Raw genomic sequence first — 27,700 nt, 5'->3', positions numbered from 1 at the left:
CAATCTTAGTGCGTTTTTCTTTGTACAGCTTCAAACTGTACAAACAAATGTAGCGGTAGAATATGTAGCATTGCATCCAATGCTTTTGTAGGCGTACTACGAATAGCTCCTGTGATAGTTGTAGCAAGTCTCTGTAGTTTTTCCAACTTTTTTTGGATGTACTTAACTTCAGGGCCCATATAGCCGAGGCGGTAAACGCACGGGTATTGAGCATGACCATGCTGAGGGTGACGGGTTCGATTCCCGGTCGGTCCAGGATCTTTTCGTAAAGGAAATTTGCTTGACTTCCTTGGGCATAGAAGTATCTTCGTGCCTGCCACACGATACACGCATGCAAAATGGTCATTGGCAGAGGAAGCTCTCAGTTAATAACTGTGGAAGTGCTCATAGAACACTAAGCTGAGAAGCAGGCTTTGTCCCAATGAGGACGTTACGCCAAGAAGAGAGAGAGAGAGAGAACTTCAGTTTTCGGACACCAAATCAAAGCTGCATATATTATTCTGGGCCTTACAATAGCCTTTAAAGATCCAATGGATCATTTTTGACTTAAGTCCCCATTTATTTCCAAAAGTTTTCTTGCTTACCCATAATGCGTTCGTAGCCTTACTAAATATTTCATCAATGTGCGAGTTCCAATTTAGTTTGTTGTCAAGAATTACTCCCAAATATTTAACCTTTAGACAGAGCGGAATTTTTTATCCATCCAAGTAAATATCTGGTATTTTGTACTTCCTTCTTCGTGTAAACGGAAAGATAGCAGTTTTAAGAGGGTTTACTGATAACCCCTCATTTTTACACCCGCTAAAGTCAATTTTAGAGCATACTGCAGTTTGTCTCTAATTGTTTGTCCAAATTTACCACTTACTATAATTACTATATCATCTGCAAATCCGATTATTTCAAATCCTTGAGCTTCAAGATTCGATATTAGTTCGTCAACTAGTAACGACCACAATAGAGGTGAAAGAACATCTCCTTGTGGACAACCTTTCACAGTCCTAACCACAGTTGTAATTACAAGTTATTTCTCGTTTTTGCAACATTCCAAAAATCCAATTCACTATAGACTTATCAAAGTTACGCTTGATCATCGCATTTTTCATTGAATTATGAAAAGCATTGTCAAAGGCTCCTTCTATAACAAGAAATACAGCTAACAAGATCTCCTTAGCCTCAAAAGTTTTCTCAACTTTTGTTACTAGTCTCACAGGTTTACTCTCAGAACATTTTTCTGAGATTTCTAAGTTTTTCCTAGGTTTTTATTCCAAAGCTCCTCAAGGAATTTCTCTAATAAGTCTTGCTGAGTTTCTCGCTTGATTACACCTGGATTCTTTCCGATATTTCACCAGGAATCTTACAAAAAATTCCGTAAGTTATCACGGATAACATTTTGAAAAAAAAAAATGCCAGAAGAAGCACCCAGAATCTTGGAAGAAGTTCCGTTGAAGATTCCCCGGAGAAAGTTCTGAAAGTAATCCCTAGAAAACATGCAAGAAAATAACCTCAGGAGAATCACTGCATGAAATGCTGTAAACAACTATGAAGGAAAGCCTGGAAAGATTCCGGAAGAATTTCATGAGAAATATAAGCAATTGCTATTCCTACAAAAATCCAGAAAGGTGATCCGAATAAAATCTTGGGAAAAGTTTCAGAGCAAATCTGCGAGACACCCCAGGGTCAGCAGCGAAAGCTATCTTCTGAGAGTACCGGATGAAACTCCAAGAAATATCAAGTAAAAATTCAAATGAAACGCCGCGTGAAATGAATTCCCGACTGAAACTCCTGTTTCTCCTAGAGAAACTCAAGAAAAAAGCTTACAGAAATTACAAAAAAATCTTGAAGAACAAGAGAAACTAAAAAAAATCCGGTAAGATCTTTTGAGGAAGCCTCAACAAGAGCACCGAAAAAAAACACGGAGAGTTTTCAAGGGAAATCACGAGAGACGACATCATCTGAGAGATATTCTGAGAAAAACTCTTGTGGAGATCTGTCTTTGGGGAAGACACACAGGAAGAATTTCGGTATAAATTCCACGTGGGACTCTGGAAGCAATACCGGAAAACTGTATGGAAGAAATTCTGGAAAAAAAAATTATAGGATACCTTGAAAAATTCCAGGAGAAATCGGTCACAACTCTGGAATCCATAAAGATTCTTAAGGAAGAATCCTAGAAAGAATTTTTCAAAGCTAGAAAAGTGCTGGTAGGAATCCAGAAGAATTTCTTGGAGGGATTAAAAAAGGAATACCAAGATAAATGGTGTGAAAAATACGGAAGGAATCTTGTGAGAAATCCTGGAAGGCATTCAAAGAGGTATTTCTAAAGAAGTTGCAGAAAGAAACTCTGACGATATTTCTAGAAAAATCTTTATAGAAGTATTTCTAGATGGAATTTTACTTCTCATGGAACCTCAAACTTCCAGTAAGAAACCTCGGCATTTCGCAAAAAAAAAACTATATAATTCATACTAAATAATAATGTAGTTATGTAGTACAATCTGTGGAACTTTTACTACATTCGCTCTAACTTCGCTCCAACTTTGTCAACTCCTGGCCCGGATTGAAATTCAAACGATGTATTTCCTTCTGTCCAACGTTTCGGCCATTGGGTGTCGCCTTTTTCAAGGGCAAAATCGGCTCATTTTGATCATTTTTCTATGATTTTTGTTGAAATTTTATTATAATTAAAAAAAAATGTAGTTAAACGAAGGGAGCTTCTCTGGGTGTCCAAAATTAGACCCTTATCACAGACAAACAGACATACTACTCAAATCGAAATCATCGCTCGATTGAACGGTCATTTTGAAAATATAATGTGGTTCGGACTGTGCTCGCATGTGTCATGGTGGCGCTGCTGTGCCTACTTCATCTCTCAATTTTGAAGAGAAATGAACGCGACGCCGATCAATGTTTACATAAAATGACTCAATCATGAACCTTCATTCATATTTTATGAATGGAGGACGGCACGGGGGAGTCATCACCTGCAGAATTATTACATCGAGCCGAGGGAAACCACACCTGCAAATGAATGCTTCGGATTGAGCATTATAGAGGGTGCTAGTGAGATGCCAAACGATGTTTTTGAAGCAATTTTCTTTTAAGTAATATGTCTGTTTGTCTGTGCCCTTATCTCATTTGTTTACGATCAATCTATACCACAGACAAACAGACATACTACTCAAATCGAAATCATCGCACGATTTAACGGTCATTTTGAAAATAACGTGTGGTTCGGACTGTGCTCGCATGTGTCATGGTGGCGCTGCTGTGCCTACATCAACTCTCAATTTTAGAGAGAAATGAACGCGACGCCGTTCAATGTTTACATCAAATGACTCAATCATGAACTTTCATTCATGTTTTGTGAATGGATGACATCACGGGGGAGTCGTCACCTGCTAAATTGTTACTTCGAGCCGAGGGAAACAACACCTGCAAGTGAATGCTTCGTGAAAAGTGCTGGTAGGAATCCAGAAGAATTTCTTGGAGGGATTCAAAAAGGAATACCAAGATAAAAAAAATATGAAAAATACGGAAGAAATCTTGTGAGAAATCCTGGAAGGCATTCAAAGAGGTACAGTCGAACCTCCATGAGTCGATGTTCCTTGACTCGATATCGACTCGTGGAGGTATTTTTTCCATACTGAAAAATAATTTCTGGGTTACTATGATGGCCCCTTCAAAATGCTTCCCAAAGGGTTTTTGTTCCACTTCTCGATATTTCCTTGAGTCGATGGTCCCTTCAATATCGACTCATGGAGGTTTTACTGTATTTCTAAAGAAGTTGCAGAAAGAAACTCTGACGATATTTCTAGAAAAATCTTTATAGAGGTATTTCTAAATGGAATTTAACTTCTCATGGAACCTCAAACTTCCAGTAAGAAACCTCGGCATTTCGCAAAAAAAAAACTATTTAATTCATACTAAATAATAATGTAGTTATGTAGTACAATCTGTGGAACTTTTACTACATTCGCTCTAACTTCGCTCCAACTTTGTCAACTGCTGGCCCGGATTGAAATTCAATCGATGTATTTCCTTCTGTCCGACGTTTCGGCCATTGGATGTCGCCTTTTTCAAGGGCAAAATCGGCTCATTTTGATCATTTTTCTATGATTTTTGTTAAAATTCTATTATAATTATAAAAAATCTTGTTAAACGAAGTGAGCTTCTTTTGGGTGTCTAATATTTTACCCTTATTTCATTTTTTTACGATCAATCTATACCTAATCTATTTCTAATTGTCTCACTTGATGTTTGTCATTTCATCGTCACATACCGATCTCTTGGAGGTCGACCGCTCCAGCTGATATGCTTTGTGTAACACTCATCAAAAGTGGTGCCGAGAGTAATGCACCAGCTTTCTCGTATCATCATCTCCGCGTGAACATTCTGAGATTTCGTAGTCATGACCAGTTACTCGAAAAAAGTCTCAGTTAATCTTCAGCTGCTTTCAAGTTCTTCCATATATTATTGTATATCGTCTTTTGTAACTAGAGTTGTTTTTAGATAATTTCTAGTTTTGTCCAGAAATATTTGAAGAAATTCACAAAATCCCTGTTAATGTCATCCGTAAAGCAAACAAACTATATGGATTTCATGAAAATCGTTTGAAATTTGCAATACACTCTCGGGAAAATTAAGTTGTCATCAGCAAAAAAAAAAAATACTACTGATTCATCTACCCATAGGCTTCTTAGAACTATTCGAGTCAACATTCAGGACGATACACCACAAGAGATACGCACCGCAACGTTGTGTCTCGCTTCTTATACTATATCTACATAGTGATGAAAATAAGTATTAGTCATCCCATTGAGACTAGCAGGCGTCTCGCACCGCAGCAGCAAGCTGCACAAATTCACCGATCGAATATGAAATTTACTCTCACCGAGTGTTGATTCTTCTCGATGAGGGAACAGCTGTGTGGTCAGCGAGAACTGAACAGAATCGTATTAGGTACGACACAATGTTGCCAAATAGCTTGCGAAGAAACATCGAAATCTGGCTGTTTCTACCGTTCCCTAGCACCACCACCGGTTGGAATAAATGTAAAATATTTGTGCGGCATTTTTCTTCCGATGTGTGATGATCTCATAGGTTAAGTTAATAACACGGGAGTGAAGCAAATCTTCTGAATGGATGGAACCATTGCGTCATGATTTTACGATTGATTGCAGTTCGGTTGTTGTGGAATAGTTGTCCTAGGAAATATTTCTACTCCTAGTATGAATGCGGTTGCACTTAGCTTAGCATTACATTTCAACATGTTTCATTAGTAAAACAACATTTATTGAGCAATTTCTAGGAAATTTTTCTAAGGAAACAATCATGAAGTCATATTGACCACTCTATAATAATTGAGAAACAGTCAATTGACACAAGACTCAGTTAATAACTATGTAAGTGCTCATGGAGCACTATCTCTGTCTCATTTGGGGCGTAACATCAGAAAGACGAAGAAAACTCATGATAAGATCTAATGATACGATAAATTAACCCCAGTAGGTACAACATGCTGTTCATCGTGCTGCTCATCGAGGAAACAGTCGAGGATATTAAATTTCCTAAATTAGTTCTCCACGGTTCTCCGTTTTCATAGTAGAGCTGCCGGCTGGTGGCTGGTGTTATGTGAGAAGTTACGAGTTTACGACTAATGAGTGGAACACATGGCGATGGGGCAACCACTGACTGGAACACACCGACACCACAGCGAATGAACACAATCGACAGAAAGGTGTGCCATTCGGGAAATTGATGACACATTAAAGGCGGCATAGGGAGGTGAGAGTAGATATTCGCAAAAGCTACCCGAAAACGAATACTGAATCAAATTTCATCTTTCAACCCGCACTCAATATGAATATATAATTTAGATTCAAATCGATACGAAAGGTCACCAAAGCAAGGAGTTTCCCAGAAATTCTCCCACTTGGCCCGGAAAGGTTATTCCGAAAGAACATCATTCCGCTCCATTAGGCCCGAAGCAAAGGCAAACAGTTTAATGTCTGAAGGTGGTGGCAGTTCTGATATTCTTCTTTTTGTACAAACAGAACACCCCTGCTTGACTTCGACGTCGCCCCCTCGCTAGCTCGGTTTTAACTAAATGATAAATTCCTGGGGCCATCGTAGTCGTGGGAATGTTGTTGAACACCAACACATACGACAACATCGCTCGACTCCGGAACGCAAAAAGAACCGACAGTATCTCAGTTTGAGGTCGGGATCGCAAATTCTAAGAACTGCAAATCGTTTGAAAAGTGGGAAATATATGGAGTCCAACACAAGCCGGGTGATGAGCACATGTGTCAAACAAGTGTGCGAATGTTCGGGAAGGCTTGGTACGGATCATGTATTTTGTCGGCAAGCAACAATTATTAATAGCTGCTACGCGGAGATGATAGTTATACAAGAAAACTGGTGCATCACTCTCGGCACCGCTTGGTGAGTATTACATAAAACGTATCAGCTGGAACGGTTGACTTCCAAGAGATCGATACGTGACGATGAAATGATAAAGATCAAGTGAGAAAAATAGAAATATATTTAAAAAAAAGCTTGTCTACTTGGAACACCGGAAGGAATCGCGTAAAATTTCCACGAGGAATGCCGAAAGAAATTCCACGATTTATCCCGACAGAAATTCTTATAGAGTATTCGGGATAAATTCTGGTAGAAATTCTACGAAGATTTCTTTGAGTAAACACTGGAGGAACTCCAGGAAGAAATAGCATCCCCGTGAAAAACTCCAGGAGAAATCGGTAGGAATTCAGGAATCGTGGAAGGAATCCGGAAGCATACCATTCCGGAAAAAAATCAAAAAGGAATACCAAGAAAAATAGCGTCAAAAATGCGGAAGGAATTTTATAAGAAATCCTGGGAGACATTCCAGGGGTTTTTCCAAAGAAGTTCCAGAAAGAAACCCTGACGGAATTTCTGGAGAAAATCCTTGTAGCGAAATTTGTATATGGATTTTTATTACAGTCATACCTCGATATAACGTAACCTCGATATAACGTAACCTCGATATAACGTAACTCGATATAACGTAACTTTTACCTCGATATAACGTAGCTTTTTTTTTGGTTCCAACTTTTCACTATTTAAATAATTAAAGTGATTTACAAAATTTTCTATATGATATTACACCCCTCCTGGAACCAAGCCTGCTATCCAGTTATGGGTTATACGACCAATTTCAAAGTTTTATAAGAGTTTTCGGTGTCACAGTTGATAAGAAATTTTATATAACTCTTCACAGAACAAATATTACATCTTCTACTCATTATTGGCATTACATCCCTACTGGAACATAGTCTTTAAACTCCAAACGAGATGACAGTAGACAGCATTGGAAGTGAACTCGATTTCGTGTGATACTGGGTGTAAGAACGCCAGTAACGGTCCGCTTTGTCTTAGATAAATTTTGCAGAAAATCTCTAGAGGAGAGTATGATAAATCCCTGGAGGAACTTGAGAAATCACTGGAGAAATTCACGAAGAAATGCTCAGAAGAACTCTTGAAAGAATTCCTAAAGACATTCCTGAATAAATGGTGGAACTCCTGGAGGAATGCCTGGAAAAAAATCGTGCTTTATCCTCGGAGGAATTTCTACCGCAATAAACACAGTTATTCCTGGTAACATTCAGGGGCAGTCTTTAATTACATAAGGAACTTCTGTATAAATCTCAGCAGGAACTTCTGGAGGAATTCGTGCATTGGTGGAATCCCAATTGGATTTTTAAGAAGGGTCACAGTGAGAATCCATGAAAAAAACGCAGGTTGAATTCCTGAAGTAATTTAACCCTCGAGCGGTCGCGCTGTTGTACAACACGTTGAAAAAAATCTCGCTTTTTGTACTCAGCGTTAGCGTGGTGCTGACGCAGGTAGCCAACCGCACGAGTTACGGAAGGTTAAAAAATATCCTAGATGCATTCCAGGAAGAATTCCTGGAAAAATCAAATAAGGAATATCTGGAGGAATCTTTGAAGAAATTTCTAGTGGAATTCTATCTGTTATTCTTGGAGAAATCCTTACAACATTTTTTTAAAGAATTACTTCTGTATCTCAGAAGGAAATTTCCAAGGAATCTCTGGAGAAACTTCTGGAGAAATCACAGTTTTTCTAGCGGAATCTGAAGAGGAAATCTTTTGGAAACCCGGCAAATTGTGCTGGATGAGTGGCAGCAAGAATACCTGGGTGAATCTTGGCAAATACTCCAAGTAACACACTTGTCATAGAAGAGTCACAGCGGCGCAGGTTTTCATGACGCAGAAGTCCCTGCGATTTACTTCTAGCCAGTAAGAATTCATTTGTTAGAAGTAAGTCATAGTGACTCCTGCGCAACAAAACCTGCGCCGCCGTAAATCTTCTGCGACAAATGTGTTACTTGGGACTCTTCGAACAGGAATAGTTGATATATTGGAACTTTTCGGAGGATCCTTGCAGGAGTGACTGGAGAAATCCTAGTAGGAATTTTAAGAGGAACGACAGAATTAAACCTTGGAAAAATCTTGGACAGAATAAATCTTGAAAAGCAAATCTCTTTGGGGAATCCTACAGAAATTCCTTGAGAAATCAGAGGGAAAATTCGTGGAGGAATCATATGAAGAACATCTGAATCAATAAAGGCAGGCGTTTCTAAAGATATCATAGCAGATATAAAACTCAGTAAGAATTTATGGAGGAATCATAGAAGGTTGAAGGATCCTTGGATAAATATCCTTAGAATCGCATGAGGTATGTCATGATGCACACAACCAGGAATTCCTGGGTGAATTCCCGAATTATTTTTAGAGGAATCTCGAGAGGAATTCTTGGAGGTATCATCGGATTATAATTTTGCTTGCGTCACATAGGTTTCTTACTTATAATCATACCAATAGATAACGCTTGACGTTTGACCAGTTCTAGATGCAAAAAGGGAGAAGAATCTTGATTTATGTGACATTGGCTTAAATAGTTAAATATAAAGAGACATGCCAAGTATTCGACTTATTTATGATCTTACAAACTTTTAAAAATATATAAAATTCAATGTTGAAAAAAATACATAAGAAAGGCTGGAAATCACTGTTGGGTGATTAACATAATCTTTTTAGTAATTATCTTTTCAAAATATGTAACGAAATTCGTGAAAAAAAATTTTGCTTCGATATAACGTAACTTCGATATAACGCAACGAAAATAAAATTGCAGTTACGTTATATCGAGGTATGACTGTACCAGGTTTTTATTCATACGACACAATGTTTTTTTTTTATCGGAGTAAAACTTCCCTGAGTACTCAAGATATTCCCTGAGTATTCCAGGTTTTTCCCTGTTAAATAAAATTCCCTGAGGATTCCCGGTTTTCCAGGTTTTTCCAGGTAGTAGACACCCTGAATATGCTAAATGTCAAAAATCTCTCAAAAAGCTAACCTATATTACTTCAAAGTACTCTTCGAAAGATATCTCGGTAACTAAATGTCCGATCGTAATAAAATTCAATAGGGTTCTACTAGGATGTTGTAGCTTTCATTTGCAACTAAGAGAATCCAAATCGGATATCGGACGGCTGAGAAACGTGCGTGACTTTTTTTGTAACATACGCACACACACACATACACACACACGCACAGACATTTGCTCAGTTGGTCGAGCTGAGTTGATTGGTATATGAGACTCGGCCCTGCGGGCCTCGGTTCGAAAGTCGGTTTTTCGAGCGGTATTTATACCCTTCTTATGGGTGTAAGAAGGGTAAAAAAAGCTTGTCTACTTGGAATCTGAAAATAATTATGTAAAATTCTAAATAAGTTATTAACAGACTCAGAAACGACTCAAACAATACATACTGGTCTACTTATGAATAAAACTAGTATTTACTACAAGTTTTGAGTAGTAGTTAGCCTCAATGGCTGTTTCAATGGATACTAGTAAACTCTGTAGAAAACATGGTATTTCAAGAACTCTGTCAGGAAAGAGGAATTTCCTTAGAGATTTACTTATAAATCTTCTCAGAATTCGTTCTGAAATTCCTCTCGAAATTGTATCGAAATTTCATTTGTGAATTCCTTTGATGTTTGCCCAAATTCCTTCAGGATTTTTTCCAGGGTTTTTCCCCAGAGTTTTCCAGAATTACTTTTGGATATCATCATGGGATTTCGCTTGTAGTTTCACCTACAATTTCTCTTAGAGGATTTAAGAGTTGCTCCTTGAATTTATCTAATATTTTCACCAGTTTATCCCCAGATTGTTTTCCGGAATGTTATAGTTTTTTTCAGTTTTTTTTCCTGAAGTTCCACTCCATATTTCTTCAACAGGTCTTTGGAGAGTTGCTCACAAGATTTCACTAGTTTTTGTTAGTTTTCCGGAAGTTTAATATTTACAAGGAAATTCCAAGAGGTATTCCGGAAAATCGGAGAGCCTTTGAAGTCTTCGAACGTAAAGCGCTGCGAGCAATACTCGGCGATCAACTGGAGGATGGCATTTGGCGGCATCACATGAACTACGAATTGGAATTGTACCAAGTATATAAAGAGGTGGATTCAGTGAAGCGAATAGAACACGGCAGGCTGCGGTGGGCTAGGCACGTAGCTCGTATGCCGGAGGAACAACAAACTGAAATAATATTCAGCAGAGAACCCGGAAAAGCTCGTCGGCTTCGTGGAAGGCTGCGCACACGTTGACTTTTTGCAGTTGGAGAGGACCTAAGGACTCTCAACGTTCAGGGCAACTGGAAGCGATTGATCCTGGACCGAGACCAGTGGAGGTGGATACGTCATTCGGCGTGAACTTACCGCTACGAGTTGAAGCCCATCAAATATCAAGTAAGAATTCCGGAGAAAAAACTCCTGGAATTTTTGCAAGAACTCTGGGAACAACTATTAAGTGAATCTCAAAAGGAAAAGTAATCCATCATCTCGGGACAATTTTAGGTAGGAATTCCAAGAAAAACTGTGGGAGTAATTCCGGAAAAAAAAACTTAAAAACCATCGCAAGAGGCTCACTGCACAAAAATCCTGTAAACATATACGAGGAAAGCCTGGAAAACACTCGGTTAGAAATCGCGGGGAAAGGAACTTAAGCAGAAAGTCTAAAAAAATGTTGTGAGAAAGTCCAGGATAAATCCAGAAAATCTCTGAGACATTCCAGGAGCAACACCGGAAAACAATCTTCCAAGTGAAGTCCAGGAGGAAACTCCGAGAGAAATCATGCGAGAACCTTCAAGAACTATGCTAGGGGCAACTCCTGCAGACAATTGGTGAAGAACTTTTGAAGAAATCTTTCGAGGAACTTAAGTAGATATCTCAGGAATAACTCCTGCAGAGTTATCTCTGGAAATTCCAATAGGAACGTCAACTCCCCGAGACAAGTGCTGGAGGAAATCTCACGAAGAATTCTTTTGGTGAAACGTAGGAGGAACTGCGAAAAAAATTCCGCGAGGGTCTCTGGGAGCAATGACTGTTCTGCATGTGTATATCGTGAGGCATACACGAAGATACTCGATGCCCAAGGAAGTAAAATAAGTTACAATTACCTACAAAAAGTTGCTGGACTGACCGGGAATCGAACTCGTCATCCTCAGCATTTACAGCCTGGGGAAACCTCTGGAAGATTTTTTTGGAAAAAAAATCTGAAGGATCCCTTTGAAAAACTTCAGTATAATTCCATCTTATTTTGTAAGCTTTTCTAGAATAATTCTATGAAAATAAAAAAAAAATAACGAATCTTGCGAGAAATTCTGGAGAAATCCTTGTCAAGGAATTTAACTTCCAGGTTCATCCACGTCCACATGGAACTTTAGCAACTTATCGGAATCGTCGGCTCATCGAAAATATCTGCTTGATATAGAAGACCCGCTTTTGTTCCTCTAGCTCATGCTCGAAAGCAGTAAACACTACATATTCGAAAACTTTTATATTCATACAAACAATGTAGTAAATTATGTAGACTTTACTTGTGAATAGATACTACACTGCTCTTACTCGCATAACAGCCCCAAATGTAAAAAGTAATAATTGAGAAAACGGCACTTAAAATTTGAAAACTCGTTTCCAAGTAAAACTTTATCATAAAGTCATCATAACTTGAAGCTTATTTCGATGATCTCAAAACTTTCTGATTGTTTTGTACCTTAATACAATAACTGTGAAAAATATTACGTTTATTACAAAATGTCGTCAGTTTTGAATTACTGGGATTAGTGGGTGGACACCCTAAGCAAATGAGTAAGTTTGGGCTGTAAAACAGTGAAAAACTTAACATATTGTTTTAGTTAGCTTACAACTTCAACTTGCGAAAAAACGATGAATTGTAAACCGTGTGTCTTTCAGGGCTGGCAGGAAAGGTAAGGAGCATAATGGACACCTTTGCATATTTAATGATTTACTTTTGATTATTTCGACCAGTAAAGAAATTTGCCTACGGAAGCCAATACTACAAAAACCTCCATCTTGGATGAATTTACATGATATTATAGTTGATTAAATAAACTTTATGCACAGACAAACAGACATATTACTTAGAAGGAATTTGTTCTAAAAACGTCGTTTGGCATCTCACCAACACCCTCTATAATGTTCAATCCGAAGCATTCATTTGCAGATGTTGTTTCCCTCGGCTCGATGTAACAATTTAGCAGGTGACGACTCCCCCGTGCCGTCATCCATTCATAAAACATGAATGAAGGTTCATGATTGAGTCATTTTATGTAAACATTGATCGGCGTCGCGTTCATTTCTCAGCAAAATTGAGAGATGATGTAGGCACAGCAGCGCCACCATGACACATGCGAGCACAGTCCGAACCACACTATATTTTCAAAATGACCGTTAAATCGTGCGATGATTGCGATTTGAGTAGTATGTCTGTTTGTCTGTGCTTTATGCTTAAATAATCGGATTGATTTTTTCCAAGCTCTCTAAAACGCTTAATTCCTGGAGGAACTTCTGAAGGAATTCCTGGGGAAAATCTTAGGGACTTCCCGGGGATATTTTTGAGGAATTCTCAGGGAACTTCTGGAGAAAGTAACTCCCTGAAGAACGTGGGCAGAGGATTTCTCCGGAAATTCCTCCAGGAGATCCCTGGCAATTTATTCAAGAGTTTCTCGGGAAATACTCCAAGAGTTCCCCCGGAATACGTCCAGAAGATCCATGGGAATTCCTGCTAAATTTGTCCTGAAGTTTTTCGGGAAATCCTGCAGGAGTTCCCCGGGAATTTCTAAAAGAATTCATCCAGAAGTTCCCTGAGAAGTAATAATTCCAACAGTTCGTCGAAAATTTCTCCAAGAGATCCACGGGAATTCCTACAGGAGTTCCCTGCAAATTCCTCCAGGCCTTTTTCGGACATTTCACCAGGACTTCCTCAAGTATTTCTACATTAGTTCTACGGAACTCCTGGAGGAATTCCCCTGAAACTCCTTAACGGATTTCCGAAGAACTGCTGGAGGAATTTCTGGAGAACTTCTGGAGAACTATCGAGGATTTTGCAGGAGAAATTCCCGTGGATCTCCTGAAGGAATTCCAGGAAATGCTGGAGGAATTCCCGGGGAATTTTTGGAGGAATGCCCAAGAATCATTTGGAGGAATTCCCGAGGTACTGCTGGAGGAATTCCCGAGGAACTGGAGGAAGTCCCCGAAAAAATTCTGGAAAAAAGCTCTATAACAAATTCTTGAGGAACTCCTGGAGAAATTTTCAAGGAACTTTTGAAGGAATTCTCGAGGAACTCGTGGATTAATTCTCAAGGAATTCTTAAAGAAATTCCGGAGAAATCCCTTAAGGAATTTCCGAGAAACTCCTGGAAAATTCCCAAAAAAACTCCTGGAGGAATTCCCGAGAAATCCCTTAAGGAATTCCCGAGAAACTCCTGGAAAATTCCCAAAGGAACTCTTGGAGGATTTCCTTGGGAACTCTTGGAGGGATTTCCAAGGAACTCCTGGAAGGATTTCCGGGGAACTCCTGGAAGGATTTCCGGGGAACTCCTGGAGGGATTTCCAGGGAACTCCTGGAGGGATTTCCAGGGAACTCCTGGAGGGGTTTCCGGGGAACTCCTGGAGGGGTTTCCGGGGAACTCCTGGAGGGGTTTCCGGGGAACTCCTGGAGGGATTTCCGGGGAACTCCTGGAGAAATTTCCGGAGAACTCCTGGAGGGATTTCCGGGGAACTCCTGGAGGGATTTCCGGGGAACTCCTGGAGGGATTTCCGGGGAACTCCTGGAGGGATTTCCGGGGAACTCCTGGAGGGATTTCCGGGGAACTCCTGGAGGGATTTCCGGGGAACTCCTGGAGGGATTTCCGGGGAACTCCTGGAGGGATTTCCGGGGAACTCCTGGAGGGATTTCCGGGGAACTCCTGGAGGGATTTCCGGGGAACTCCTGGAGGGATTTCCGGGGAACTCCTGGAAGGATTTCCGGAATGGAAGAATTCATGTGGAACTCCTGGAAATTTTCCCAGGAAATTAATGAGGGAATTTCGGAGAAACTTCTGGAGGAATTTCCAAAGAACTCCTGAAGCAATGCTCGAGAAACTCCTGAGAGAATTTCTGAGGAACTTCTGTAAGAATGCCCGAGGAACCCATTAAGAATTGCCGAGAAAATCCGGGAGAAATTCATGAGGCACTCCTGAAAGAGTTCCCAGGGAATTACCGAAGAGCTTCTGAAGGATTTCTCGAGGAACTCCTGGAGAAATTCTCTGGATGAATTTCCGAAAAACTCCTGGAGAAAATAATCTCATGAAGAAATTTCCGAAAAAGGATATTTTAAGAGTTTGCTGGGAACTAATGGAGGTATTCCTGCAGAACTCCTAGAGGATTTGCCGATAAACTTCTGGAGGGATTCCCAAGGAAATCCTAGAAGAACTCCCGGGGTACTCCCAAAGCTCTTCTGAATGAATTCTGGATTTTCCCTGAATCTCTACAAAAGAAATTCCTATAGCTCACGCGAAAAAATTTGTTCTGATAAACGTGAACAAAAAAATGCAAATATGATAACAAGCAAATATACACCGTGAACAGGAACTAGTTTCAGCTGTCAATATGGGCGTTCTAGAAATCGTGATATCTAGTTCACGGTGTACATTTCTTATTGTTGTTATCGTTGCTATGCATAGTTCCCGTTTGTTACCGTTGCCGTGACTGAGAGTTCACGTATATCGGAACGGATTTTTTTGCGTGCTCTTCTGAAGGAATTTTCGGAAAACTCTTGAAAAAATAACCGTGGAAAGTATTCCTATTGAAATACTCGGTAAATTACCGGGGAATTCCTGGTGAAAATCTCAAGAAATTTATGGAGAACTCCAGAGAAAACTCCTGGGGAACTTCGCTGAAGGGACTACCGGTGAACTCCTGGAGGTATACCAGGGAAACTCATGGAAAAATTCTCGAGATTCTTGTGAAGGAATTCCCTAGAAACTTCTGAGAAACACCTGCGGCAATTGTCGCGGAATTTCTGTAGGAAGTTCCGGAGTATATCTCAATAATTTTTGAGGATCTTTTGAAGAAATTCCAGGTGGAATCCTTGAGATACTTCTGGTTGCTGGAGAAATTTCCGGGGATTTTCTGTGGAACTCGTGGAAATATTCTTCATAAACTTATTTCTTAATTTCTAGGAAAATACTGGGAAATTTGCCTGCGCAATCTTGGAGGGAATTATACATTATTTCTAGCGGGCCCCCTGGTGATCTCTTGCAAATAATTTCATGAAAATCCTGGAGCGATTCTCCGGATAAAGTATTTAGCAATTTCTAAGGAAATCTTTGAGTAATTCTGCCACAAATGATACAGGAATTCTTGACGAGATTCTAAAGGAAAATATTCACGGGAAAGTAACGAAGGAATTTCTGGGAAATTCCTGGAGGAATTCTCGTGGAAAATCCTGGAGAAACTCTCTGGGAACTCCAGGAGAAATTCTCGGCCACTTCTGGAGAAATTGCTCGAGAACTCCTGAAGCAATTCTCGGGGAACTCCTGGAAGGATGCCTGGATGGCTCCTACACTAATTCCCGGTGAACTGGTAAAAATCTAGGGAAGCATCTTGATGTATTCTCGATGGAGAAAATCACACGAATGCAATCAGATTACGGAATGTTCACAATGCCGCCGGATTGTTCACAATTTGAAATACCGCCAGTTTCTTCGAAATTATCTTCAACATTCTGCCCATACTTCACTTTAAGTTCCGTATCTGCGAACCAGACTATCTCCGCAATCCTTTCGTGAGAAATCAGAATGCTGAAATCATTAATTTGTCCCGTAATTTCACCGAAACCATCGCCAAATCGATAAAAATAAATATTTTCTGCAAGTTTACGCGCAATGTTATTGTTTTTCTATCTTGACAACATAAACGTCAAGCTATATTATGTCGGCGTAGTGTGAACACCTTTCTTGATATAGGATATCATCCCGCTATATTATAGATATAGAGCGTAGTCTGAACGTAGCATAACAGTATGCTATGCAATGCACGTACATCCATTTGTAATTTTCAGTGTTAATTTCACCCTGAATCGACTACAACATTAAAATTGCTATTTTAAGTAAATTCTGATCAAAAATAAAATACTTCATCCATGTCCAAAACAGAGTATACATTCAGATAAGGTAATGCAATGCTAATTTTTATGCTGACAAAACCCAAACGCTCACAATACCTTGTTTGTGCTGCTTCAAAATTATCAGAATTCCACCATATGAAAAATAGATTTTAATTTTGATGATATTTTGATTATTTTGATGGGATATACATTAGCCTGATACACGGTTTATATGAGAAAATATAAAAAAATGGAAAAACTCCAACTCCTGTAAACTTTTCAAGTTCCATTTTGGTTCCATATCAACTGTGCAAAATTTCAGACCAATCAAAGAAACTATATTTTTACGCCCGCCATTTTTAGTTTTTCATACGATTTGCGGTCTTCAGAGGGTTTGTTCCTCGTAAAATTTCCAACAGAAATCATTCATCAATATATTTTTAGGGGTTAAGGGGCAACCTGTGGCGATTTTTCTTTGAAAAAGTAATTTTCCCCATAGTAAATCGTATGAAAACTTAAAACGGCTGGCGCTAAAATATAGTTTCATCAATCGAGCTGAAATTTTGCACAGTTGATATGGGGCCAAAATGGTACTCAAAAAGTGTACAGGAGTAAAATGTCTTTTTGTGTCCCACGCTACATGGTACCATTGAAAAAATACAACAACAATCTGTTCCTTGGCACTTACGCATTAAAATTTCAACCTCAAAGTCAATGTCTTCGACAAAACCAGGGGTGTCCATTTCGCCCCAGGTGTCCATTATGCTATGATCTCCCCTACAGGGTACATAAATCCAATATGGGAATAGTATGCGGGTACTTTCAGTATGGGACGCACATGGTTTGGTATTTCCTAAAACTTTCATCAAAATATAACTCGATACGTTTTGATAAAAAAAAAATCTAGGAGATTCTTAGCAAAATCTGAAGGAGATTGAAAGAAAAGCTTTAGTCATTTGCCATTTTTGTTAACCCTCTAATACCCAACCCCGCCTTTAGACAGGGTATAGTTTGAGCATTTTAGTAATTTTTGTTTCGTGGGAAATCAAAATTTTTATATTTTTGGCTGATATTTAGGACTGTTTTGTATATCTCAAAATGGTTTTTGGTGTATTTTAAAGCGTATTTACATTTTTTTAAAAATCATTGGAAAATTGATGTTTTGGCCACATTTTAGAAGTCATTGTTTATTTTGTATTGAATCGCTACAATTAACATATTTTAAATTTTTCCCAAATCATTCTATCCTAGTTTAATAGTTTAAGGGAATCGAAAACACTCTAAAATTATTTTCCTTAAAATTACACGGAAAATAAAATTTTATATGGAAAAAAATTAAAATATAAATATTTCAACAATAATCATAAAATCTCAAAATGTTTTCATCTCAAAAAATCCGTACCCCAAATAGGCTTCCAGGAAAAATATAAAAGTGTGGGGATGATCAAAAATAAAAATTAGAAAAATCAAAAACTGAAATTCACGAAATCGAGAATTAAAAAGAATCATCTTCCAAAACATGTTTAAATCGATTTTAGATGACGAAAAATGATATTTAGATCAAAATCAAAAATTTGGGTATTAGAGGGTTAAAAAAAACTGGCTACCTTGCAAAATAATGCATTTAGAAGAATGCATACCTATATTATTGTGGCTGAAAAATATTTTAAACATTTTACGAGTTTGTAATAGTCTTGTCTCGTAGTGAACATAAAACTCAATCCTTCATCAAACACAATTTGGAGCTAGACAGGTGAGAAAACACCACTCTAATGGAACGCCAACACAATTCCAATCGGAACGTGTTGCTAATTTTTCCCAACTCATGTTTCACGATTGTGTTGTTTGTTGGGTAACGAAACTTCTAAGCTCAGAATCACGAGCCACAAAGAACCGTGTGAGATTCCACCTTCTACACCAGTGCCAGTGTGCTAGTGAGATACCTTAGGTGATAATGATAGAATAATGCACACCGCAGTCGGACGGGGAGAAGCAGCCGTCTTGCTTACCTGTTTGTTGTTGTTGCGTGTTTTCTCGTTGGTCCCATTGGCCAGCGCCGCATTCAGCTTCTCGCTGGACGTGGAAGGCTGCAGCTGCGGCTGCTTCTGAGCACCTCCATCCTTCTGCTGCTGCTGCGGCTGGACCACCGTCCCATTCTGGTTCTCCTCCAAGGCCATCGTTGTTTTTGTTTTTTTTTCTTCTGTTTTCTCTTCACCTGAACTTCACACGAATGATTTATTCGAATTCTTTATAACAATAGTAGGTGAATATAGATTTCTCGAACTTCACTCTTTGTGTCTCACTACTTTCACATGAACAATTCCGCCGAGCTTTCGGCGTGAACCTTTGTCGTACTCGTCACACACCGGAGAAAGATTATCGATTTTTCTCAACCTCTGCCTGCAGTCGCGTCGCGTCGATGATGGGACCGAGCTGCGATTGCGATTCCGGCGGCGGTGGTGAACTCACTCAAAACTATTCTATTTTCTGAATTTCTTCTCACTCCAACCACTACTGCACCATATCCATGTGCTTCACTATTAGATGTCGATCGATTCCACTTCTCTCTGCACGCAATACTACCTATTCCGTCGAACGAGGAAAATAACAGGTAAATCAAAACATAAAAAAAAAATCCAAAAATCGAATTCTTGGGGTTCTATCGTACACAGGTGCCATTCCATGGAAGATGATGATTTTATTTCTTGAATTTCATTTTATTTTTAACCCTTCAGCGCGCGCGCTGTTGTAAAAAGTACAACACTAGCAAAAAACCTCGCTCTTCGTATACAGCGCGAGCGCTGTGCAGTTTCGGTTGCTTGATGGCGCGCGTCCTGGAAGGTTAATTTGACTTCAGCAGTTTTGCATAAATATTCTTTATATGTACCCAAAATCAAAGGATTGTCACTTTGATTCTAGTCTTACTTTTAAGAAAGGACTAAGTCAATAATCCCGAAAACTTTCTTAAAAATATTACTGATGTGATGGTTAGAGCTCGTGACTATCACGCCGAGGACCTGGGATCGAATCCCACTCCCGACAAACTCACAAAATGTGAGTGTAGAAGAAAGTAAAGCATGGGTCCCGTTGATGAACTAGCCCCGGGCTTAAAATCTTGTTAATAACAATAAAAAACTATACACTGTAAGAATTTTTTTTTAAATTTTATTTCTTAAGTAGCACTTAAATGTTATCGAAAAAGGAATTTTTGGGTTTTATAACTTTTTGACAATTAATGTATTGCACTGTGGGTCCGAATGGAGAAACCATGGATAAATAAGATATAATTTTAAAAATTTTATGTGGAAACTGCGGATCAGAATACATTCTAGAATTCAATCTCATCTAATTTCAATCGATTTGCGGTAGTAAACTCAAGCACATAAAAAAGAATTATTAAATTATATTTCTAAAATTTGGCCTACTCTTATTTATTTCTAACAAAACTAAATTGTTGCCATAATTTAGTTAGTCAGAGTGTCTAATATGTAGTTTACGAAAATAAAATTCTCTGATTTTTTTATGTCTTAGCAAATAATTCTTAGGAACTCATAATAATAAATCCAGTAAAACTAACGAAACACCGAAAACTTTAGATAAATGTTCGTCGGCTTACCAGAGCTATTTCCGAAACTTCTATCTAAGCACCGACCAATAATGATCGAGTTCATGTATAATAATTATTATTTCCATAAAACAATAAAATTGAATGATTATCTCTCGAATTCTGTTTCTGTCTAATCAACGTCTATTTCGGGCACAACCTGAATTCAATTTCCGGCGCACCTTCCACGTGATGGTCAAAAATTATGATTTGACCGTAGGTGTTTCTTCGAAAAGTCGGCCAAATTCTTCGCAATCCAAATCAAACCGTGCGCGTACAGAGTACTATTAGCCTAACACGAATGCAACTGGTTGTTTACATTTTGCCGATGGGAAAAAAGTGATTTATTGAATTCATTGAACAGATTTTGCTGCATTCTGCAGCAGTAAAATCTATCTTTGAAGTGCCACAGAGCTTTTGTGGGGTGTGAATTCAAGGTTGGTTTAACAAGTGAATATGGAGAAGTGAAAATTGAGCACTGATGAAGAATAATTCGACTAGCTGCTGCTCTGGTGCGATTGCCATTGTCGTACTCAAAACGAGAAAAACATTCAACTCGTAAGAGGGAGTAAAATTCAACGTAGTTGTTCAATTTCCAGTGCAAGGGGCTAGTTATTGATAATCTACATCTTTTTGCAGCCAAGAGCTGAAAGTCTCTTTAATAAAGACAAATCAATCAATCAATCAATCAATCTTTTTGCTTCCATCTGATGAGCCATTGACAAAGATGAGTTGGAATATCTGTAATTTTTTTTTGTACCGACTTTTCGAACCCTCTAAGCAGAATACCCTCTTCGAATGAGTGTAATCAGTTTCGTACCTTTTAATTCCGTCCTATGTTGCTTATCCTTTGACAGATACACGTATTTCGACTACCACTTGTAATCTGACACTGAGGAACATTCGTCATATCTTCATCATAAGCAGAAACAATCTTGAACACACATATTATCAAATCCAATTTCCTAAATCACGAACAAGATTTTAAGAGAAAAGAAAAGAAAATAAAAACTTCTTGCTATATTCCAATCAAAATCACATGGGATTTTTTATTTAGTTACTGTCGAATTTTGATCGAAATTCTTGACAAAAAACCCTTGTTAAGCTCTATGCCAAAATTGTTCGAAAAGTTTATACAAAAATTTGCTTACATCATTCTTTAGACCTTATCAGCGAATATTTTCTGAAAGATTTACCCAATACAATCTTAATTATTATCAAAAACTAACTCTAGAAAATCCTTCATTTCAGGAAGATCCTAATGGGCTCAGCCAGAGTTACAATGCCTCTTAAAAAGGAAGTATGTAAAAACTTGATTTAGGAATGTTCAGGAATTTGCGCGATACTCATTCAGGGATTATTTAGAAATATTTCCGGAATCTGCTACACAAAATTGCCGAAGTTTGGATAATACCAGTGAAGTTCTCACTCTTAAGATGTTTTCCTGAAAGTTTATTCAAAGTTCACTCCGATATTCTGGCAGAGAATTCTTTCAGAAATTCTGACAAACATTTCTGGTCTTCTGGATCTCCATCGATCCGATCTCTATGTATGAATCAAAAATAGTTTCGTCAAATTCAATAATTACATGGTTTCTGAATTCAGTTAGCAGATATACCAATAATTTTTATAGTTATTCCAAAGAAGGTCGTCATACACATATTCATGATTTTTTTAGATATAACTTTTAGATTCTTCCAGAAATGTGCCAAGATTTACCAATAATCAAAAAACCTTCAGAGTTTCAGTTCAAATTTCAAAATAAAAGCATTCCAGAACTATGTTGAAATTTTCTCAAGAGATTTGGTCACCAATTCTCCTCCAAGATATGTCAGAATCAACTTCATGAGTTTTGCATGAAACTTATTCTGAAGGTCTAGTTCTAGTTGACCTTTTTTTTTTTCAATAAATTATTAATTTCAATGAAAATTGACTCCAAAAATCTGCAATAACAATGGATATCTGTGCAACTCCATCCACGATTGTGTTCATGCTTTGCTATACTACGTTAGTTTCAATAAAAATTAACTCCAATATTATCACATAATTCCAGTTTTTTTTTCAGTCTTTGGAATTGACTTAACCTTTTGGGGCCGCACTGTTTCGTCGCTGCTGCCGCAACCTCGCTTCATAAACAAGATGTCAAAGCATCAGAAACGCTCAAAATCTCGGATTTTTAAGGTCTTCCATATTTTGAAAATTTCAAAAAAAAAAATACGTAGGGTAGTTTAAGGGCGTATGCGCAAAAAAAGTTCCCCCACTTATGATAATTTGTACAATTTCACGATTAATGAGTGATTTCATGTTAGAGAAATACTTCAAAACTAAAAGCTAAGATATTATGACTTATTTTACCATGAAGCACACAAATGCATGATTCTGGAATTCTTGCATCATGATGCCATGACTCAATTTGTCACTTTTCTCCAATAAAATCGAACTCATAGATGACAAATGTTAGTTTCATCAATGAGGCCTATAGTTTCATAAGTTCAGGTCATAGTTCTAGAGTACATGCATCATGATTCCATGACACACATTATTCCCCTTCAGCACTAAATATAGACAATATATCGTTGAGTCATGATATCACGACCATTTACTTGGTGCATTTTCATAACGTAAGACCACACATTTATCGAATAGTCAAAACTTATTGTGCCAGTTTTGGGGTTCGCATTTTTTTTTGTTTCAAAATCAGTTCAGGGTTGCATGAAATGGAGTAAACAACAACACTGTTGCCCAAAGTTTTGCTCAAACAGCATCAAATTAGGCAAGGAATCATACCCACGCTTTTTGCACCATTTCATTGCAGAAATGGAGAATTGACCATCTCACCATACTAAAATTCAGCTCATTACTACAAATCTAGTACCTCACCGATCTGTCCTATTGAGCGGTAAGAATTATGATCAGACGCTGGTTTACCAGGCTTTTGAATAGCTATTATTTGACCTGTCTCCATTCTGGCGGTACAATGTTGCTCTCCATAAATGAGTTGAACAGGTCTAAGGACTGTATCGGAAATTACCTATAAACATTCAAAATGCTCTATCTCGACGCACGGTTGGTTTTTTCATTCCGGTTCTTCTATGAAATCTTCACAATATAGTTAAGTTTAGAACAGCTTGAAGAAATTTGGAAAATGTTTAGTATTATTGAAAATATGGTTCTATGAGTATACCACACAAAATAACAATCTGTACAAACTGCATTTTTTTTTAATTTTTTTAACGTTTCAAATATTTGTTGCGAAAAAAATTTCTACGGGGAAAAATCTGGAAAATAATGATTATTACTAGCAGTTATGTACACATAACATATCACTTAAAACAGACTTTTAAAATTCTTATTTTGGATAGAAAAACCCCCAACATTAAGAATATGGTCTATCCCAAAAAACTCCTACTTTTTGGTCGAACTTTGACGCTCTATTTTAAATATCTTTAGAGGTTATAAAATTCCGTTCTCTGGAAAAACTACCTCTTCAATAGATTTAAATACATACCCAATCGAAAAAAATGCAAAATTTCAACTTTATGTATTTTTTATTTGCGTAATCGTTCTTTGCAGACGCATAAAAAAAGAGTTCCTCGAAAAATGGCCTTCTTTCATTTTTAAGAATTGCCCTAAACTCCGGAGGGAATTTTTCTTGATAAAAATAATTTTCCTATATCATGAGCATTCTGGAAGAGAATATATTTGCGTAAAAATAAAAGAAAAAATTGAATATTTTCCCACAGTATTCGCAATTTTAAATTTTTAGGAGGTGCCCAAAATTTTAAAAACATGTGTGCAATCTTTGAGATAAAAGTCCAAGTTAAATGATTATTTTTTGAAAATCAGAACTGCCATTCTTTATTTAAGAGATTTATATAGTATCTCCAAAAATAAAGTTTTGTTTATTTCGAACAGATTATTTTTCAGGCAATTGTGAACGTTTATAGTTAATTTCCGATACAGTCCTTAGTAATCGTCTTTTCCGCGATATCTGGGAGATTCTAAAGAAGACTAAACTTGATAATATCGCGTCTCGGAGCATAATTGTTTGAAGAAAGAAGAACTATAGAAAACTCCAGTATGGAGAATGGTCTATCCAGAGAACTGTCTCTTGAGAAAGCTTCCCAAAAGGGTGGTCTAACTGGAACGGAGTTGACAGACCTTTTTGCGAAGTTGAATATCCAACGGTTGGAGTATTCGTCACTCTCGTTAGAAGATGAGCGGTTTCGCATGTTACATCTTGTGAGCCACTCTCCAATGCGTTGTCATTAAGAGACCCTCAATGAAGTGTCGTCAATAACTACGCTTTTTCGCTTTCAGCAAGTTCATCAGCTGTCTTTCGGGTTTAGCGTATATCTGAGCTTTGAAAAGCTTTGAAAGCATCAGATTTTTTAAAGATACAACTGGTTACAATCATCATCCTAGACTAATGTGGCTGGTCTTCTTTTGAAGGTTGCACTTCGAACACGTCATTTTGGTAATTCTAATGCACTGTTGTAAATCAGTTCCGACAGGAGTCGATACTCAGCCATACAAGGTGAGAGGGGATTGAAAGAAATAACTCCAAAGGATACCGCTACTGCATATTGTTGCCAATCGATATTCCAGGTGAGGTCAAAAGAAACCTGAATTGGTTGGTCTGACTTTTCGCTGTTATGTTTGTAGGTGGTTATAATGGGCAAGTGATCACTACCATGAGGATCTTGGATTACCTTCCACGACCAATCGAATGATAGTGGACTTGATCCCAGTGATAGGTCAAGACGACTTCCTTTGCCGGCCGTCGGATGCAATACGTGTCATTTCACCTGTATTCAAAACGTTCAAAGTGAAATCGTCGCAAAATCATAGAGAATAGCCGCTCTGTGATCGTCATACAGTTTGCCCTACCCAGTACCATGTGAGTTCATATCACTCAGAATTGAAACTGGCTGTGATAAAAGAGAAACTGCATTCCAAAGATGACGGCGGTTAATTGTAATTCTTGAAGGAATGTAAACAGAAGCTACACAAAGATCTTTTCCTTTACGTTTATTTGGCAAGCTAATTTTCATGCCAAGATGAATCGGAATTGGATTTTAACAAAATGAGTAACCTTTTTTGATCCTCAAGAGTACTCTCCCATAATGGTCATCTCGATCCTAGCGTATGATGTTGAAATTGCGGAAGTAAAGTTCGTCTTCAGAAGAAATCTATGCTTCACAAAGCACAAATCGCAATCAGAGTTGTGTATCAATATCTTAAACAGATCTGATTTGGGTTTTTAACTATGAAAGTTCTACGGAAGCAGAGTGATCATGTCTTTTACCTGATTTAATATTATTTTTCATCGAATGAAATGATCGATGCAAGCAAGGGCCAGATAGATAGATAGCTAATTTCCGAAGATACTCTTCAACTGACGGGAGAAAAATGTCAAGTATGACTCTGAGGAAGTCAGAGAGTCCGAGGGCTTCATATAAGCGATCTACAAGAGCCCTGAAAGTTAGCAGTCCTTGTTTGGGCTTGGGAGATTTAGTAGGAGTTCGAGGAGTTTTTGTACCCTTTTCTCGCTACCTTGTCGAAAGCTTCTTTGTGAAGCATTCTTTACTGTTGGAGGCGGGGTCACCAGGTCTTTACTGCAGCATGAAACTGAGTAATCAGGAACCTAAGTGAATTTTATTTTAAAACCGTTTTAATGATTTTGTACCTTTTTATTGCAAATGTTGCATAACTTCATGACATCAGGACGAAAATCATAAAAGAATATCATCAACTTGGGTCTCCAGTTAGCCTAGCGGTTAAGGCTTGAATCGCCAATCCGGAGACGGCGGGTTCAATTCCCGTTCCGGTCGGGGAAATTTTCTCGACTCCCTGGGCATAGTGTATCATTGTACTTGCCTCACAATATACAAATTCATGCAATGGCAGGCAAAGAAAACCCTTCAATTAATAACTGTGGGAAATGCTCAAAGAACACTAAATTGAAGCGAGGCAGGCCAAGTCCCAGTGGGGACGTAGAGCCATCAAGAAGAAGAATGTGTTCAGCTTTGAAAACTCTAGTAAAAAATAAACTATTAAGTCCTAAAGTGCAGTTAACTACATAAGTTAGTCATCCGCTAAAACACATAAAAAATTAAAAATGCCTTTTCTGAGATAGTTAATTTTCAAATAATAGTTTTGAAATATTGTACTAAAGCAACAACATATTTATAGTTAAAATTTTCTACACAAAGCCTTAGGTATTACTTTCTTCTAACATTGCCGATGACACCAAATCAATCAAACAAACCAATTCTAAGTTTTTTTTTAATTCACAGGAACTTTTTGGCTAAGGCTTTAATCAAAAGTAGAGTCAAAATAACAAATCGATGATGCAATTTGTTTGTTTCGAATAAACGGAATGCTTATGCAAAATCTGTGTCAAATAAAAAAAAACGAAAATGAAATTCAAGAAATAAAATCGTCATTTCCAGTGGAACCACTCAGAATCGAAAAATCGAACTTTCGGAGTTCTATCGCGCACACCTATAGAGATGTATGCACACACGATTCTGGGAGCTCCCCACTTTTCCACCCACCACTATATCACGTCTTCATTCGTCGAAACTCTATCTAGAGATGGTCGTGGCTGCGATACGCCTCGATGATTTCACGACTCACTTCGGCTCTGGCTCTGACTCTGGGTTGGTTGATGTGTTTTGCTGCTGGATGATTCTTGCGTTTTGCTTTTCTTGTTTACTCCACCACACACTTCCCACACCTGCCTGCTGGGGCACACTTCCCTGGGTTTCCCTTCCGTTTCCGTTCCGACTCGAACGCGAGCTCCCCACACTCTCTAACTCTGGCAGGCGCTCGCTCGAGCTCGAATACAATATTTAACGCACTTTGCTCGCACCACCCGGTATACTCACACTCGTTCACACACTGGTAATCTTCGCGCTGCAGTTGTTGCTTCTTGTTTTAATTATTTTCAGATTTTTTTTATTCGTTATGTTTTATGCTTTTCACTCTAATTCTGCTGATTCCTTCGTTTTTTTTTTTATTTCTTATACGCCTAATTTTTCACTTCACTGCTGCTTTCTGTGCGGCTTCTGAAAATTTATAGTAATAGAAAGAATTTAAATTACACTCTTCGGGGTGAACCACGTTGCCGCCGGCAGCTCTAGCCTAGCCCTAGATACAGTCAGTGTCTAAAAAGCAACGGGGCTCAGACCGATGATGGGAGCAGAAGGGGGAGAAAGAACAGTAAACTACACACAAGCTGCTGCTCCCAGTTGGGTGCGCAGTGGTCCAGAGGGAAGGTTTTCTGGGAACATAATGTGAATTCGAAACTTCCTACAAACAAATGTAAACAAACGTACCTCCTGGAATTCAGCAAAGCTTCACTGATTTTTTGCCACAAATTCTCCTTGGAACTCAGAGAGGTCTTTAGGAATGACAATATAAGATTCTTCGAATATTTTTTTTCTTCTTCTAGGCGTAATGTCCCAACTGAGACAGATCCTGTTTTTCAGCGTAAGCTCAGTTATTAACTGAGAGATTTCTCTGACAATAATCATTTTGCATGAGTATATCATGTGACTGGCATGAAGATACTCTATGCCC

General features: G+C 38.2%; 1 protein-coding gene across 8 annotated transcripts in view; it reads right to left on the bottom strand.

Moving 5' to 3' along the window:
- LOC109417689 (ankyrin-3) overlaps nt 1-26,895 on the bottom strand; it is a 591,898-nt gene extending 565,003 nt beyond the window's left edge. For all 8 annotated transcript variants that reach the window (XM_062850448.1, XM_062850447.1, XM_062850452.1 and 5 more), the window contains exons 1-2: nt 26,756-26,895; nt 18,519-19,092 (exon numbers count right to left, since the gene is read on the bottom strand). In XM_062850448.1, coding sequence (XP_062706432.1) covers nt 18,519-18,686 — 168 coding nt within the window. In that variant the 5' untranslated portion in view covers nt 18,687-19,092; nt 26,756-26,895. The remainder of the gene's footprint in view (nt 1-18,518; nt 19,093-26,755) is intronic.
- Between the last annotated feature and the right edge of the window lie 805 nt (nt 26,896-27,700).

Source organism: Aedes albopictus, chromosome 2 (assembly GCF_035046485.1).
Source record: "Aedes albopictus strain Foshan chromosome 2, AalbF5, whole genome shotgun sequence".
NCBI classification, from domain to species: Eukaryota; Metazoa; Arthropoda; class Insecta; order Diptera; family Culicidae; genus Aedes; species Aedes albopictus.
Note: the sequence above shows the minus strand (reverse complement) of the source record. Positions and strands in the feature narration are given on the sequence as shown.